Source organism: Pyrgilauda ruficollis, unplaced genomic scaffold, assembly GCF_017590135.1.
Source record: "Pyrgilauda ruficollis isolate IOZ18807 unplaced genomic scaffold, ASM1759013v1 scaffold77, whole genome shotgun sequence".
Classification (NCBI taxonomy): Eukaryota; Metazoa; Chordata; class Aves; order Passeriformes; family Passeridae; genus Pyrgilauda; species Pyrgilauda ruficollis.
The window spans coordinates 504,940-522,646 of record NW_024529599.1 but is presented as its reverse complement, the minus strand read 5'-3'; the positions used below and the strand labels follow the sequence as shown (position 1 = coordinate 522,646).

The 17,707-nt window shown below is 54.7% G+C and overlaps 2 protein-coding genes across 2 annotated transcripts in view; both read left to right on the top strand.

Moving 5' to 3' along the window:
* Positions 1-2,628, top strand: part of SEC14L1 (SEC14 like lipid binding 1) — a 41,974-nt gene extending 39,346 nt beyond the window's left edge. Inside the window, exons 13-15 of the mRNA XM_041486541.1 lie at positions 447-698; positions 1,665-1,843; positions 2,371-2,628. Coding sequence (XP_041342475.1) covers positions 447-698; positions 1,665-1,843; positions 2,371-2,476 — 537 coding nt within the window. The 3' untranslated portion in view covers positions 2,477-2,628. The remainder of the gene's footprint in view (positions 1-446; positions 699-1,664; positions 1,844-2,370) is intronic.
* A 14,200-nt stretch (positions 2,629-16,828) lies between these two features.
* Positions 16,829-17,455, top strand: LOC121363906 (GTP-binding protein Rhes-like). Its single transcript, XM_041486696.1, has one exon. The coding sequence runs from the start codon at positions 16,829-16,831 to the stop codon at positions 17,453-17,455; it is 627 nt and encodes a 208-aa protein (XP_041342630.1).
* Positions 17,456-17,707: the final 252 nt, after the last annotated feature.

Below are 17,707 nucleotides of genomic sequence, written 5' to 3'. Positions count from 1 at the left end.
TTTCATTTTCACCTCAGCCCTCTGCTCTGAGCTCGGTCTCTTGGCCTGGGAATGCTTTATTGCCTGTTTATTTAGCTCCTGTGCTTCCACCTTCTGGAGCTGGTGCACAGTGATGCTTTAATAGCTGAAGTTTGTGATTGTTCCTTCTGTTATTTTGTTGCCTTTTAGAGAATATCACTGGTTTTCATTCTATTCAAAGCCATATTCTTCTAAGCAAAGCAAGCAAACTCTCAGAAGCTGCTTGAAAGCTTCTGAAAGTAAGAAGGATAGACACCCCATCAGGGGGGAATTTGCATCTGCAATGCCTTTTTGTTGGACTATTAAAAAGCCTTTTTAAGAGTAGAAACTAAGCCCAGCAACAAAAAAGCTCTGTTCTTTGTCTGTTCTGTAGGAGTTTGCTTTTAGTGAGCAAATTGCTGTTGTCTGATGTTTCTCTCCTGCCTCAGGTTCTCATCCAGATCGTGGACGCCTCGTCGGTGATCACGTGGGATTTTGACGTGTGCAAGGGCGACATTGTTTTTAACATCTTCCATTCCAAAAGAGCCCCACAGCCTCCCAAAAAGGACTCTCTGGGAGCTCACAGCATTACATCTCCTGGTGGGAACAACGTCCAGTTGATAGACAAAGTCTGGCAGTTGGGGCGTGACTACAGCATGGTGGAGTCTCCCCTGATCTGCAAAGAAGGGGAGAGTGTGCAGGTGAGGCAGGCAGAGCCCCTGTGGGGGCTGATGGAGCCCAAAGTGCCTGTTCTTACAGCACTGACAGCTCAGTGCTGGTGACTCAGTGCTGGCCTTGCTTTTGGCCAGCATTTAGCTGCTCTTCCAGGCTGGGTGCTGCAGGGAGCAGGGGTGGGATTTATGTTGGATCTGCTGGGAGGGGAAGTTGCATCAGGTCTGCTAGGGACTGAGATGGATCAGCAAGGAACATGGGGAGGAACACCTAAAATGCACATCCAGAAAGTAACAAAACATGCCTTGTGCTGTAATTCTGACGGTTATTTACTGAAGCAAATATTCTGTGTTTGAGGAATATCACAGTGCCTGCCCTCAGTAATAAGAGAAGGCTGGAAATCAAGTCTGAGCCTCTGTGTTTGCCCTCTAATGGGCAGTGTAAGAGCTCCTGATGGCCAAAGCTCCTGAAGGATTTTTTTGTGCCATTTGCAACCTGTCCTTTAATTCCAAGTTTAATATAGCATGCAGCATGTTTATAGTCACACTGCTGTTCCTGTTGACTTGAAATGAGTCAAACAGCCTCTGAAAAAGCAGCTCCTTAAGTCACCAAGATGGAAATGTTAAACTGGAAATATGGGCAGTGACCTCTTAAACTGTGTGGCAGAAGCCTTGACTGCTCTTTTCACAGCCTCAAAGGACAGCTGTGAATGAATATAAATTGAAAAATGGATATTGTTTTAAAGCAGAACTTGTCCTTTCAGCATATTAAATCCTAACCCCTCGACACTGTGCTGGTGTTCCATCCCAGATTTGATAAGGATGTTGTGTGGGGAGAGTCTCCCAGCACTGCCATTTGGCTGAGGAGCTGAAATGTTGGCATTGGGCAAAAATTCTGGGCATGTAGGCACTTTGTCTAGGCTTAGAAAAGTAAATCAAGCCTACAAATCTCTGTTAACCGAGTTAATTTTTGATTTTTGTTGTGTCTGCTTGCAGGGCTCCCATGTGACCAGGTGGCCTGGCTTCTACATTTTACAGTGGAAATTCCACAGCATGCCTGCCTGTGCTACAACCAACCTGCCTCGTGTGGATGATGTGCTGGCATCTCTACAGGTGTCCTCTCACAAATGTAAAGTGATGTACTATACAGAAGTGATAGGATCTGAAGATTTCAGGTATGTCTGGCCAAAGGCAGCCAGTGTCAAACCTTTCAGACTATTTGGATGATCAGGTCAATGTCAGCTTCACTTAAACACAAGTAAATTGTGAGAGCCTTAAAAAATTGCACTGAGGGCAACTAATGTGTAAAAGGGGTTAATTACTTGTCTGGTGGCAATATCACTGGTCACTTGGCTCTGCTCTGAGAGCTTGTTGGGCTTGGCAGGTTGTCCTGTAGAAGGGAGTGCAATTCAAATTCCAGTTGCTGAATTTAATTTTCTGCCAGTGGATAAACTTCACTGAAATTAAATCTCTGTCTCTTTGAACAGCATCTGGTTTTTGAAAGAGGTGCAGTGTCCTCATTGCTTTATGTGGTAAGGCAGAAAAGCTTTTGAGTATCTGCACCAAAGCTGTTACTTGCTTTTTATTCAGTGTGCAAACAAATTCAGTATAGATACAGAGCAGAAATCAAAATCTTTGTATGTTCTGAAGCTTAAAACTGCCTTCTTTTTTTCTTTCTTTTTTTTTTTTTTTTTTTCTGTAGGGGATCTATGACCAGCCTTGAATCAAGCCACAGTGGATTCTCCCAGCTCAGTGCTGCCACCACCTCCTCTAGCCAGTCCCATTCCAGCTCCATGATTTCCAGGTAGTGCCACAACAGCTGAAAAGCAAATGGATGTGATGGCTGGACCCTCTCCCGTGGCAGCTGACTGCAATACAGCATATTCAACTGGCAATTGTGCAAAAAAACCCTCACCCCAAAAAGCCTTTTATAGATAGTAAAGTAGCTGTTTGAATTTTACACTTAGTGGTTTTGATCTTTGTTAGATCCAACAGCTTGTCTCTTAACTTTAACCCTTTTTCCTAAATCAGCCATAAATATTTTTGCAAGTGTGCTTGCACAAATCCTAACTCTGAACACAAGGGCTCTTACTGAAAAGGAAAAACAACCAGTGCATCAGTTAAGAATGATTTCTTTTTTTAACTGTGTAGATGTTAAAAAGGGAAAAAGAAAAACCCTACCAAAAATGCTCCGTAGTGCATTAGAGATCAACTGCACGTCTCCTGTCAGGACATTCCTTGCCATCCTGAGAAATCCCCTGTGATATTCCAGTGCTGCAAACTGTTCTCCTGTTGCCACTAATGATGTCCAAGACAAAGAACAGCAGTTGCTGGATACTTGACTTTGTGAGTCCATTTTTTTCAAAGCATGCCCACAGAGCTGTGGCCAGGCTGTAACACTGAATATACCTTTTGTATGAGCACATTTCTGGGGAATTTGAGCTCTGGGTCTTGCTGGGTTAAAGCAATTTGTTCTTTCCTTGGATTTGTGCATGGAGCACTGTGGAGAGAGAGGTGGAGAGCAGGCTCTCCCTCACTGTGTCACACTGGGCTCATCCAGAGCTGCTCTGAGCTGTTCCCAGCCCTGTGCTGGAGCTTCACTCTGCTTCCCTAGTGCATTCCAAGCAAATGGATTTTACTGAGATTCTCTTCTTGTCAGGAACTTATGCAGAGCTTCAGCTTGCTGCTTAAAGCAGTCTGAAAGAGGTGTGGCTTCCATCCTTCCTGAGCACTTCTCCCTCCCTGGGGCCTCCTGTCCTTCCCTGTGCCTGGCAGAAATAGATCACCTCAGGTCTGGTCAGCCTCTCTGTGGGCAGGGAGCACAGGGATCTTCCCTCTGAGTGATACAGGAGAAGATATTTAAGGATTTTCTCCACCATTTTCACTGCTGCCACTGCCAGGGGTGATCTGCCATTTGGGATTCTGTCCCTTTGGCCAGGCCCAAGCTGAACTCTGTTCAGGTGTTCTTCCCTCTCCAGCCCTCTCTCTATGCACAGCAAAAGGCTCCAAAGACTGAACTGTCAGACAAACACAGACCACACCTGGCAGTGGAGCAGAGAAGATTTTGGTCTGGCACAGCAAAAGGCTCCAAAGACTGAACTGTCAGACAAACACAGACCACACCTGGCAGTGGAGCAGAGATTTTGGTCTGAAATGCCAACAGTATTTGCACAATTAGACCCTTCTTGATCTTTCCTTACCCTTGGTAGAGCTAAAATGTCCCTGCAGGCACAAGGAGCTCCTGTGCTGGCTGCAGTCCCTGCTGGGAAGTGGGATAGGGTCTGGCTTGGGTAGGTGGTGGAGGAGCTTCAGGAGGTGTTGCACTTGGATAGCAGGACTCACTCAAGATTCTGGATCCCCTGCCTGAGGAATGCTGGTTCTGGACTCAGTGTGAAGCTTTTTTATGCCTGCAGAGCTCTGGAGAGGCAGGTGACAGACCCCTGCTGCAGCCCTGTTCTGGCTGTGGCACGTGCCAGAGCTGACAGGTATTTTAGTAGCAGAGGTGCTCAGAGACCACCCTCCTTAAACTGAACCAAATGGATCTTAGAAGCTGCAGATGGAGGTCAGGCTGTTACTTAGGCTGCCAGAGGGACACATGTCACTGCTTTGGTGTCACACAGCTCCCACCCAGTGTCTGCACAGGCTGTGGCTCCAGGGCTGCTCCCAGGAGCTCTGCCCAAATTCCTGACCCCAGGAACCAGGCTTCCCAGCACAGGGAGTGCAGTTGGAGCACAGTGAGGTTCACCTGCTGACGCTCATGACACTCACTCTTCCCATTCACCAGGCTGTAAGGGCTGAAGATGGTCCCTTTCTCTCTCTCTCTCTCTGTCTCTCTCTCTCTCAGATGGCGATTTTGTTGACAGCTGCTCCATTCAACACTCCACATCTGTCCAGGTGTCTGCCTTTGTAGACCTTTTTGAGTTGCAGTCCCTTTTCAAGTCTGAAGATCTATATTTTTGTTTTTCACTTGAGCTGGCTCAAAAGTGGCACTTTGGGTTTTTCCTGCTTTTGATCTTAACACATCATTTAGAGCTCAAAGCACATTACAGCACAAACAAGCAGGGAGGAAAAATTCCAGAAAAACAATAGTTAATCTTCCTGTAAGCAAAGTGCTGTGGCAATATGACTTGATCACTGCAGTCTGACTAAATTTCCCATCCCCTGGTCTTTCTTTGTGTGATACTGCTCTTCCTTCTCTCAGCCAGTGACTCTTCTGTTGGCACCTTCCTGTTATCAGTGTCCTTCACTTCCCTGTCCCTCCTCATGAACTGCATATCAAATTCTGTAAATGTTTTGTATACATAATACCTCATTCTTGGTAATAAAATACAGATAGTCTTTAAAAGATTTTTTTATTGTTATCAATAAATGTTAATTGTTTGGAAAAAAAGCAGGGGGAAGTGTCTTTATTTCATTCATCTGCTGCAAAGCTGCTGGGTTATTTTAGGTGCTGGATGCAGATCTGCCAGTGCTGGGTGAGGGAGGGGCTCCTTGGCTGCCCCCACCACTGCCACCTCAGGCAGGAGGCCCAGACAGTCACACTCAGGAAATGATGGTTTTTAATTAGTAGAAGCAGAATAAGCTTCAGCTATTTTAGAAACAGGAGCCAATAAATGTCAAACTGTGGGTTTTCTAATTCCTGGAACTGGAGCAGAGGCTGCAGCATGTAGCCATGTTTATGCTTGGTCTTTCAAATTTGATCCAAGCTGTGAAGTTTCTCTAAATGAGACTCTTTGACCATGGTCAGGGAGGTGTGTCACCAAGAGCAGATGGCTGCCTGACCTACTTCAAGCTTTAGCATGTAGTCAATATTTCTATGCCAGCACGTAGTAATGGAGCAGCTCTCAGCTGCTCAGGAGCTTGCTGGGTGCAGCAGTGCTTGAGAAGGTGTTGTGCAAGGAGGTGGCTTTGCTGCTCCTGGGATCTGATGGAATGCTCTAGAATCTGGTGGAACACTCTGGGATCTGGTGGAACGCTCTGGGATCCGGTGGAATGCTCTGGGATCCAGTGGAATGCTCTGGGATCCAGTGGAACCCTCTGGGATCCCTCCCCACCCGTCCCCAGCCGTGTGCCATGGGCAGTGGCACAGGTTCAGTGGGGTTTGGGGGAGCTGCTTGCACAGCTTGGTGTCACTGCTCCGTGTCCCCCAGGGGAAGGGCCTGGAGGTGGGACTGCCAAGGCCTGCAGGACAAGTGCCACCATGCCAGGAGGGGTGGCTGGGACTGCTGCCACCGTGCCAGGAGGGGTGGCTGGGACTCTGCCCTCACACCAGTGCCCTGCTGGTCCCAGTGTGGCACGGCTCTGGTGGCCACCACTGGGGCTGGGCTGCTCCAGTCCTGGGCAGCAGCTCCAGCCACTGCTCACCAAATCCTGCCTCATTCCAGGTGTTCTCCAGCTTACATACACTTAACAAAGCGTGATCTTAAGTCATTAACTACATCACAACAACTTATTATATTCATTGGTGCAAAGCAATTAGCGTCAATATAATTGGCAAAAGTTTTACAGAAATTTCACAAGGCACGAATACACATCTACTTATGCACGCAGCCTAGCTTACAAAAATGTTCATGTATCTTTTCTAATCTGTTTTCATGCTGACAGCCTTGTCTTCTTCCTTGCTATGGATAGACTCACAAATCATCGTTGTTTCTTCTGTTCACTCAGCTTTGCTTGCAGGCCAGCTCTCAAGCCCCTCCATAGCCATCAGGGCTCTGTTCTGCACAAACCCCCCAGGTGAGCAGAGCCCCCCGTACCCCAGTTCCTGCCTGAGGCTCCCCCCTGCCCCCTTCCCTGGCACCGGGGCACGCATTCTGCGCCCTCTGGAGCGGCAGCCAGCCCGGCTTGTGAGCCAGAGGATTGCCAAACACACCTGGCTGTGCCAGGTCACCCCGCACGGCTGGCGCTGTCACACGGAGCCGGGACAAAGCCTCGCCTTTGTTTGCTGCTGCTTGGGCATCGCGGCGGGCTGGCAGCTCGGGAGCATGAGCTCACCCTAGGCTGGGTTTGTCTTCGTGCTAAACCCTTCCTGGAGATGTCAGCTGCCAGAACGTGTCATTTCTGCTTCACGGCGCTGCCTCAGCGCCGCACGGCTGTGACACAGTGACAAACAGCAGCATCCTTGGAGCTCGGTCTGGACGGCTCTCCTCTGAAACAAGCTGGGCTGGGCTGGGCTGAGCCAGCCACGGAGACTCTGCAGGGGCTGGGGCTGCCCGTGGAGGTGGCCGTGGTGAGAGGGACCGGCTATGAGCTTTCCTGACACAGCCCCGGTCACCGGGACGTGCTCCCGAGCTCAAAAGCAAGGCTTGGGCTGTCCCAGCTCGGTGTCAGACCCGGCAAGTGCGGCGGGACCCGGCTCTGCCGCCCTCCCGGGATGCTGCCTGTCCCCCTCCACATCCCGGGATGCTCCATGCCCAGTTCCACATCCCGGGATACTCCATGCCCAGTTCCACATCCTGGGATGCTCCATGCCCAGTTCCACATCCCGGGATGCTCCATGCCCAGTTCCACATCCCGGGATGCTCTTTGCCTTCCTCCACATCCCAGGATGCTCCCTGTCCCGCTCTCTACATCCCAGGATACTTATTCTCACATCCACATCCCGGGGTGCTCCCTGTCCCCATCCACACCCCGGGATGCTCCTTTTCACCTCCACATCCCGGGGTGCTCCCTGCCCTCCTGGGCTCCAGTGACATTTTTCAGCTTTGCTCTTTTATTTTTACCTGCAGAGAAGCTGCTCCAGGAGGGGACAACAGAGCAGTGCCTTGCCCTCCTTGCCTCAGTTTACCTTGTGAAAAAACAAACTTCAGCTCTCTGCCCATGCAGAGGTTTGCTGAGGTTTTTAGCAGCTCCCTGCAGCACTCGGCTGGAGGGATGGAGCTGAGAACTGGAGCTGTGGATTGATTATTGATTTTCCCTTCCCACATTCCTGCTGGGAGAGCAGAAGGAACTTGGCCAACGCCAGCACCAGGAGCCACATCCATCAGCACTGGGTAAATACACCAATTGTTCCCAGCCCTGCAGGAAGGGCCAGGAGGGGAGCACAGGAGCACCCACATGGGTCACTGCACAGAAAAAACACAGGCAGGGCCTTTGGGAGGGCCTGGCTGACCCGTGGCCCTCCTGGGACATGGGAAGAGGTGTCCAGGTCCTGGTGTTAGAGCAGCATCCCCTCCCCTCCTGGTGCCACTTGGGGCCATGCTGGCCTTGACAGAAATGAGACCTGAATCTGAGCACAAGGCAGCAGCACAGGGTAACTCAGCCCAGCCAGCTTCCCTCTGTTTCACACCACTGCTGGAGAAGGCTGATGGAAGTGCACATCATTCCCTTCCTCAGAGCCAGAGGAGAGCCACAGGGCTGGGCTCAGGCACCTGGGAACAGCTCTGATGCTGCTCACAGCCGTTCCCTCCAGCCCTGCAGGGAGGGGACTCTGAGCCTCCATTTCCTGCAATGTCCCCAGTCTGGCAATGTCCCCTGCCCTCCGATCCCCTCCTGCAAATGTGACTTTGGGTTCTTCATCTTTTAGTCCCAGAACATCACCTGCACTACCTGATCTAGTGGGTGGCCGTGGCAGGAGGCTGGAATGAGATGATCTGTGAGGTTCCTACCCACCCAGCCCGTTCTGTAACCTCCTGGTTTTGTGGTTCCATGGTTCTGTGGTTCTGTGGTCACTCCTCCTGGCTCAGCTGGCAGCCTGTCCTTCTGGGGACAGTCCCCAATGTCTCTGCCCACAGAGGGATGCCCTTGCTCAGTTCCCAGTCACAGGAGGGGACTGGAGCAGGTGACAGCAGTGTCCTGCAAACCTGAGACATGGCACAGCTCATCCTTCAGGGCAGGGAGAGCCCCATCCCGGGCAGGCAGGGCAAGCTGCCTTTATGGCTCACCAGCACCACTTTGATCCCTCCCGAGCAAAAACCTGGGGAAACCAAAAGCTCCAGAGCCCTGAGGACGCCAGAAGTCGGGAGCCAGCTTGGAGCCAGGCTCAGCAGGGTGGTGCCCCTGGGCACGGCCAGGCCTGGCTGCTGCTGATCCTCCCCGACAGGAAATTGTCACAAACGTGAGGTGTCCTGACAGCCCCCGGCTGAGGCTGCGGAGCCGCCACGGCGCTGCCCGAGCGGGGCTGTCAGGAGCTCTTAGGGTGACAGGGGCTGCACTGAGGGGCTGCTGGGGACTGGGGCTGGGCAGAGCTTTCCTCCTCTCAACCCAAAACGTGAGAGGTTTTGGGGCTGGGCAGAGCTTTCCTCCTCTCAACCCAAAACATGAGAGGTTTTGGGGATGGGCAGAGCTTTCCTCCTCTGAACCTAAAAGAGGAGAGGTTTTGGGGATGGGCAGAGGTTTCCTCCTCTGAACCCAAAATATGAGAGGTTTTGGGGCTGGGCAGAGCTTTCCTCCTCTGAACCCAAAACATGAGAGGTTTTGGGGGCAGCCAGACCAAAATGCTGAGACTCCACAGCTGAAGGAATATCAAGGAGCTGCCACCCTGTCCCCCACACTGTGGGCCTGGCACATTCACAGGGAGCTTCAAACCCTGTAAAATGAATGCAAGCCTCATTTTATTTAACCTTGCTTTTGGCTAGAGCTGTCCTTTGCTCCTGCCCTGAAATGGAAGGAGCAGTTTGACCATGAATGTGTCTAGGGCAATAATCAGCTCAGATCCAGGACAACACTGAGGTCACTTGTGCCCCATCATGTGAAGTTTATTTGGTTATTTAAGGACAAGAAGTCACTGGGGAAAGAGTTGGGAGCTGTGGCATGAAAGCCCAGGGAGCCAAGGCCATTCAGTGAGTGGGGAAGGGCCCCCCTGGGCAGTGACAGGCAGCCCTGGGCAGGCAGAGCACTGGGGGATGTTTACAAAATGACATTTTCATACACTCTGGAAAGGAAAAAAAATAAGCAGCAGTTTGTTTTCAGGGTGAGAGCATCACGTCTGCCTGGCTTTGCATGGCAAGGAGCAGTGCTCCCAGCAGGACATGGGCAGGGGAGGCTTGGCTGCCAGCACTGCCCTGGGCAGGGGCACAGCCTGGCAGGGCTGAGCTCTGGGGATGGGTGCAGTGTCCCTGACAGCCTCGGTGACAGCCTGGCACAGAGGGGTCCTGGCTCAGACCGGGCTGCAGAGCACCTTGGATGGGTGAGGAACTTCTTCTGTGCTCCTGTCTCCCAAATCTGGGGTGTTGGGCATCTCCTGCCAGCACCAGACCCTCTGCACCTTGTGTTAATCTGTAGATCTGCTGAAGATCCCATCTCCTTCTGACACTGCCATGAGAAGCCACACACCCACTCCTGGCCCCCCACATCCCACCAGCCATCCCTCGAGGGTGCCAGGCTTTCTCTGAGCTTTGGAGTAGCTCCTCTTCTCTCCACATTTTCTTGGACCCCATGGTGTATGTCAGGGATGTTCTTACCTAATTTGCCAATTTTTTTCCCTCCAGAAATCCCTTGCCTTTAGGACTTGTGTCAGTCATCCAGAGATGCACAGCCAAGGGCATCCTGCAACCCTGCCCTGGTGAAAGCTGTTACACTTTGTACATTTCTTTCCATGCCTCTCACATTCAGCCCCACTGATCCATCAGCATCCCTGTTCCCCTGTCTGCTCCTGGCTCCCCTCCCTCCCCTTTCCCCACCTGTACCCTGAACCCAGGACAGCAAGGTCCAGATCTGGGGTTTTCATGCCTGCAGTAGCATCAGCCAGACAGCCCAGAGCCTCTTGTCCCTGCCTGCACTGATTTGATCCCAGTGGCCAAGGGTGAATGGAGGGGTGCAGCACTGCCTTGGGGCTGCAGCCCCACGAGGAGGGGCCTCAGGGCTCAATCCCAACTAGAGGAGGCTCAATCCCAAGTGGAGGATGCTCAGTGTTCAATCCCACATGGAGGAGGCTCAGTCCCAGCTAGAGGAGGCTCAGGGTTCAATCCCACTTGGAGGAGGCTCAATCCAAACTGGAGGATGCTCACTGTTCAATCCTACATGGAGGAGGCTCAGGGCTCAATCCCAAGTGGAGGACACTCAGGGTTCAATCCCACATGGAAGAAGCTCAATCCCAAGTGGAGGACACTCAGGGTTCAATCCCACATGGAAGAAGCTCAATCCCAAGTGGAGGAGGCTCAGACTGGCTTGGAGCAGCATGCAGAAAATCAGCTAAACCTGGCTGCCCATGTACCTGGTAGCACCCCACCAGTCTTTACTGGCCCTCCAAGCAGATCAGCACTAATATTTCGCCTTATCTTGTGTCTAGAGAGGTTAAGGCAGCTGCCAGCTCTGGGTTTCCCTCCTCGATGCCGCTGCAGGGAACAAAGCCACAGAGCCAGGCACTGGGAGCAGTGCAGCCTGCTGCAGGGTGGGGTGCTCTGGGGCTCTGCTCCCCCTGGGCACCTCAGGGCTGCAGGAGATCTCAGCATCACACAGTTCATCTCCTGATGGCCTGAGAGCTCTGCTGTGTCACCCCATGTCACCCAAGGAAAAGCCGTGCTGGTGGCCCCAAGAAAGGCGAGCTCTTTCCTCCAGCCAATAATCCAGCCAGAGCAAGATAAGAGATGTTATAGAAACTCCTCTGAGCCTGAGAACAGCTACACTAAATCCCTTTAGTCCCCGGCGAGGTGTTTGTTTACGGGGAGCCTGGGTTTTGTTACCCGAGGTGGTTCAGTACAGGCTGTCCGTGGTTCCCTGCCCTCCCCCGGGGCTGTGACAGGAAACGGGGCTGGGGTCAGGGAAGGGCTCCAAACCCCAGATGGCATGGAAGAGGTCATCTGGAGAGGCATGAGGGGCAGAGCACCCGTGCCAGGGTCAGCTCCCAGTGCCCCTGTGCCTAAAACAGGGTGTCACAGCTGTGACCCTGGGCTGGTGGCAGCGCAGGTGACACTGCTGCCCATGAGCACATCAGCAGGATGTGCCACGGGGATTCAGTTCCCCTGAGTGATGAGTGACCAACAGGGATCTCCTCCCACACCTCGTCCAGGGAGGACCCCAAACCCAGCCCCAGTGACCCCCAGCAAACCTCAGCCGTCCCCTCTCACAACCAGCTCCTGCCTCTGAGCCCAGCTGGCCCCGGGGGTCACCAGGCTGGAGTTTGTGTGACCCTCTCTAGGGCTGTGGCCCCTCGGAGTGGCAGGTGGCCCTTGGTGGCCCCAGGAGCCGGGAACAGGAGCCGTGCTGTTCCAGACAGGAGCAGCACGTATGGCTGATCCATCTATGCATCCCCCCTCCAGGGGGGTGGCGGCTATAGGGCTCGGATTTCTCCTCTCACCTGCCGCTGAATCAAAGGCCATTTGGATTTAATCTCCGGGAGATGCAGGTTTAACCCTTTCGGGTGCAGCTTGTCCCCACACGGGGCAGGACCTGCCTCGCTGACCCTGTCCTCTCCTCTGCCTCACACAGCCCAGGCTGGCCCTTTGCTGTCCCACAGCAGGCAGCAGCTTCTCCTCCCTCTCCTGTTTCACCTGGGCTCCCTTCCAGGGCTCACTCCACCTGGAAGAAGCCAGGATCCACCCCACGAGGCTGCTGCTTGGCCACTGCCTGCAGAGAGGGGCAGCAGCTGGGGCACAGCTGGCAGTGCAGGAGGGGCTCCCAGTGCTCCCACTTCCTTCCCAGCTTCTCAGCTGGGACACCCAGCTGGAAACACAGCCAGGCTCACATCCACCATGAATTTATGGCTGGTGAGGGGCTGGGAACACAAACCCTGTGAGGGACAACTGGGGGAGCTGGGGGTGCTCAGCCTGGAGAAAAGGAGACTCAGGGGTGCCCTCATCACTCTGCACAGCTCCTGAAAGGTGCCTGTGCTCAGCTGGGGCTGGGCTCTTTCTCCAGGCAGCACTGACACAACCAGAGCACACAGCCTGCAGCTGCACCAAGGGAAATACAGGTTGGATGTCAGGAAGAAGATTTCACAGAAAGGGTGATAGAGTTCTGGAATGGCTGCCCGGGGAGGTGGTGCAGTCACCATCCCTGGGTGTGTTTAACAAAGCCTGGATGTGGCACTGGGTGCCAGGGTTCAGTTGAGGTGTTGGGGCTGGGTTGGACTAGATGATCTTGAAGGTCTCTTCCAACCCAGTGATCCTGTGAATTCTGTGATTTATCCAAGGGGAGAAGCAGAGGCAGGGGCATGACTGGGTGGGGTGGGATCATCCACCCAGGCTGTGCTCACTGCCCGTGTCCTGCTCTGGGTGCAAAGGCTGCTGAGGCTCTGGGTGCCCATTGCAGGACTCAGCTCCAGAAGCTGCTCAGGCTCCTGGGAACGCCCAGCCTGCTCACCAGCACTGACAGTGATGCCTCACTGCCTGTGAGCAATGGGCCAGCCCCAGGGCTCTGTCACCCGTGTGTGACCAGCGCTGCTGATCCGGGGCACCGTGTCCAGGGCTGGAGCAGCGCCCAGCACCAGCAGCTCCAGTGCTGAGAACACCAGAGCTGCTGTTCCCTCTGAGCCAGGACAGCCAGGCACCGAGGCAGGAGCTCCCCAGAGCACATCCAGGCCCAGCACGGGCTGTTCCTGAAGGTGCAAATTGCCTTTCTCCCGTCTGGGAGCAGCTGTGGAGCTGGGGAGCGCTTGGCCATGGGAAGGGCTGCTGTGCTCTGCTGGATTTCCCCTCACTCAATCCCTTTCAGGCACCAGACATAAGCTGAAAAGCGAGGCAAAAAATGAATATTTGTAAAAGATTTCACAAACTTTGTCAGGACACCAGGATGTTTTTGGGGCGAGCTTCACTCACACCCCTCCAGCAGTGGAGCTCTGAGGGCTGGTTCAGGGACAGAAGAGGCACCACACGGTTCCACATTCCCACTGGCAAACGGCCTGAGAGGGGAGCAGACCTCAGGCTTTCCCCTGTGCTGAGTGCTGTTGGCTTTTCCCAGGAGCAGGGGCTCAGCCCCTTCCTCTGTCCCCGTGCTCCCTGGCCCTGCAGCAGCTCACGGTGGGAAGCAGCAGCCCACACACCATTTCCCAGCATTCTGACCCAAACTGCCCTCTCCTGACTGCCAAAGGCTGCCCAGCCCATGGGGGCTTCACTCAGGCAGGAACCATCCAGTCTCCCATCCTTTGGCTCAGGCAGGGACCACCCAGCAGCCCAGGCTTGGCTGATGGCTCTGCCTGAGCCCTGGCACTGACTGGGACCCTGGGGACCACCCCTCTCCTCCCACGGGGTACCCCCCTGCTCTGTCAGCCCTGCAGAGGGTTGGCTTTGGGGTAAGGATGGCCACAAACATCTCCAGGCTTGCTCCAGACCTGCCTGTGAACATTGGGGGTGTGACTCCCCCCGCCCCAAACCCAGCCCTGCTCCATCCCAGCTCCTGCCCAACGCTGCTGTCATCCCTCCATCCTTCCCCCCCTGCCTGCCCTCCTCCCTGCCCTGCTCAGGGCTCCTTTCACTCCCTGCTCCCTTGCAGGCAGGTTTCTGCCTCCCTCCCTCCTTCCTCTGTCCCCGGGGTGTCACCTCTCCCCTGGGGACAGCGCAGGGCACACTCTGGCTCAGCACTGGCAGAGGCTTTGCCCTGCCACGCTCCGGTTCCTGTGGGTGCAGTTTGTGCCCTGGCTGCAGGATCCAAACTCCACCTGCATTGCAAAACCCCAGAGATGGATCCTGGGCACTGCCACGAGCCATCTCAGCCCCCCTGGGCTGGATATAGGGCTTTTCTGCAGGGCTCATCCATCACTGTCCCCATCTCCAAGTGCCCATAAAGGCCCCGTGAGTCTTTCCCTGGGGGAAACACAGCCTGAAATAATTTTTTTGGGGGGTAATATCTGACCCAAGCTGGTCAACCTTGAAAAATTCGGAATTTAGGGGCATTAGTGTGAGCACAAAGGGCTGCAGTGGAAAACAAGTCACTGTGTTCATCCTTCCCTGCTCAGTCCCCCGTGCTTTGCTTTCCCTGCTGTCAGGGGCCATAAGCTCACAGGGAACAGCTATCCATGCAAAAGGCCTTTGGAAATATTCATTGCTCATCTCCTAACAAGATTACCCTGAAATCCTCCATTGCTCTGAGGGAGATTTAAAACCTCTCAGGCTCTCGGTAACCATAGCAGCACAGATGTGAGAACTGAGGGGAGACAAGTGATGTGAGAAACCACGGGGGCTGCAGAGCCTGGCTCTGTGTGACTCTGGCTGTGACTCCACAGTGCCACAGCTCTTTGTGCCACAGCCCAGGCTGGCTCTTCACCCTGCCCACACCTGGCAGGACACTTCCACCTCTGCAGGAGTGACCCAGAGCAAGGACAGTGGCTGTGATGTGACCCAGTCCTGGCTCCCACAGCACCAGGCTGCCCTTCCCAAGCCCAGCTCTGGAAGCCCTGCATGGATGGCATTGCTGCCTGGCATTGCATGGATGTCCATGCTGGCTCCTTCCCTGGGATGGTTTAGAGCCAGGATGGGCTGCTTGGAGCCTGGGGTACCCATTCCCTCCTGCCATGGGTTCCTCCTTCACCCTGGGCATCACTTCTGCACCTGTCAGAGAGATGCTGGGTGTTGTGAGATTGAAGAGATCCATGTTTTGAGGCCCTTTGGAATGAAGTGCTGGGAAAATGAGCAGCAGCAAGGGCACCACAGCCTCCCAGCACATCCTGAGAGCCTGCAGAGATCTGCTCTAGCAGCTGGGAGGGACTGTGGGAAACCCTTTCCATCTCTCCTGAAAACCAAACACAAAGAGGCATTAACCAAATTCTTTCCTATTAAAAAAATTAGGGGCTTGGCTTTAAACAGCTTCCAAGGGCTGGCTTGAGATTACTTGTCCTGCCTTGCTGTCTTCAGTTCCTCATATGCCCTGGTGCCGATGTCACACCACCCCTTCTCCTGGCTTTTAGGCTGCCATCAAATCTTCTGCATCCCCAGCTCCTTCCAGCTCAGTCCTTGACATCTGGGATCTCCTCATGGCTCAGGAAGTGTCCCCAGAAAGAGCTTCATGGTGGTGAGGGAAGGTGCATCACCAGGGGATGCTGTGGGGCACTGGACACCAATCCCACTGTCAGTCCTGCTGGGGACCCAACCCTTCCCTTCTCCCAGGGCAGGCTGACACCAGGATTCTGCTCATCTTGATATAATCTCTTGGCTCTCCTGATAATAAGATTAGCTGGGAAAGCTCCTAACATGGCTAAAATGTACAATAACTGGAGAATTATAAGGCAGGACTAATTCCAGTGAAAATGGTTTTGGAATCAACAGAACAAATTCACCCAGAACTAAATTCTGGAACTGGTACTTGGCTATGAAAGGAAAACCTGTGTTAAAGCTCCAAAAAAACCACACATCCACAAATTTAGGTTAGAAACTTATTTGAACTTCTGTGCAAGTTCCCTTTGTGTTTGCACTTTGCATGAATCAGCTCCTGAGACAGCTCCAGCATGGGATGGAAGGCGAGTGCTGAGCAAACACACCTGGCTGGGGCAGCCTGCACCTCTAGAGCAACCCCGCTGCTGGGTCAGGGCCGTGGCTGCCCGGCATCTGCTCCCGGAGAGCGCCGTGCGCCGTCTTCATGGAGATTTTATCCACCCCTCCGGTTAAATATTTCACAAAAATCACCGGTAACTGACAGCTGAATGAGGAGGTTATGACAGACGGGAGAGCTTATTTTCCCCCTCCAGCCAAAGATTTCATCGCTTCACTGGAGACTTGGGCACGTTCACAGCAACCCCGTCTGCAAACGAGTGCCCGGCCCCGGGCAGGCGCAGGAAACGCTGCAGGTGCCACTGTCCGGCCCCTGCCCAGGAGCCACGCCAGGGCTGGGGATGGCCACCGAGTGTCCCCCTGGCAGCCAGCCCAGGCCAGGCAGCTCCGGTGGCTCTGTGGGGAGCTGGCGGTGCTGCTCGGCAGCGGAGCAGCGCTGCTGCTGCGCTCCAGGGCTGGAGCGGCTTTCCAGGACTGAACTCTGCGGATTGGCCCGGAGCACCCCGCTCTCCTCCCTCCCTGCCCTCCCTCCTCCAGCACCCACAAGCCACGGAGATTGGACAGTTTGGTGCCACATGGCAGAGAGGAACTAGGATAAAAAAATGAGCCGGGCTCGGGGATTGTAGAGTCCGCGGCAAAGCAGGCGGGAGAAGTTCGCGGAGCGCTGGCACCAACATTCCCCGGCTGCGCTGAGTCAGGGCAGGGAGGACGGACAGACGGACACACCGGGGCTGCAGCCACCCAGGGACACCTGCGGGGTGAGCACCAGCTGCGGAGCATCCTGTCCCCTCCGTGCCGGCCATGTCCCTGGCGGTGAAGGAGAAGAACCACGTCCGCTTGGTTTTCCTGGGAGCTGCCGGCGTGGGCAAGACCTCGCTGATCCGCCGCTTCCTGCTGGACACCTTCGAGCCCAAGCACCGGCGCACGGTGGAGGAGCTGCACAGCAAGGAGTACGAGGTGTGCGGGGCCACGGTCACCGTGGAGATCCTGGACACCAGCGGCAGCTACTCCTTCCCGGCCATGAGGAAGCTCTCGATCCAGAACAGCGACGCCTTCGCCCTGGTCTACGCCGTGGATGACGCCGAGTCCTTCGAGAGCGTCAAGAGCCTGCGGGAGGAGATCCTGGAGGTGAAGGAGGACAAGTTCCCTCCCATCGTGGTGGTCGGCAACAAGGCGGAGAGCGGCGGCCAGCGGCGGGTGCCGGTGGAGGACGCGCTGTCGCTGGTGGAGCTGGACTGGAACAGCCGCTTCGTGGAGACGTCGGCCAAGGACAACGAGAACGTCCTGGAGGTGTTCAGGGAGCTGCTGCAGCAGGCCAACCTGCCCAGCAGGCTCAGCCCCGCGCTCTGCAAGAGGCGGGAGACGCTGCCCAAGGAGCAGGCGCTCAGGCCGCCCATGAACAAGACCAACAGCTGCTCCGTGTGCTGAGCCCGGGGCAGGCCCGGCTGGAAACTCAGGTGGGCTGGGTGGGAGAGGCACTGCCCCGGCCAAAACCTCCCCTGCTGCCTCCCACCCCTTCCCTCCTCTTCCCCACCCAGCCCAGAGGAGCGGAGAGGGTGGGAGGTGACCAGAAGGTGGGATGCTGGATGCTGGATGGGTGTGGGGAATTCCCAAAAAAGCAGGAGGCTCACCTGGGGAGCAGCCGTGGGTCAGCCAGGGCGCTGAGGGGGAGTGCAGGCA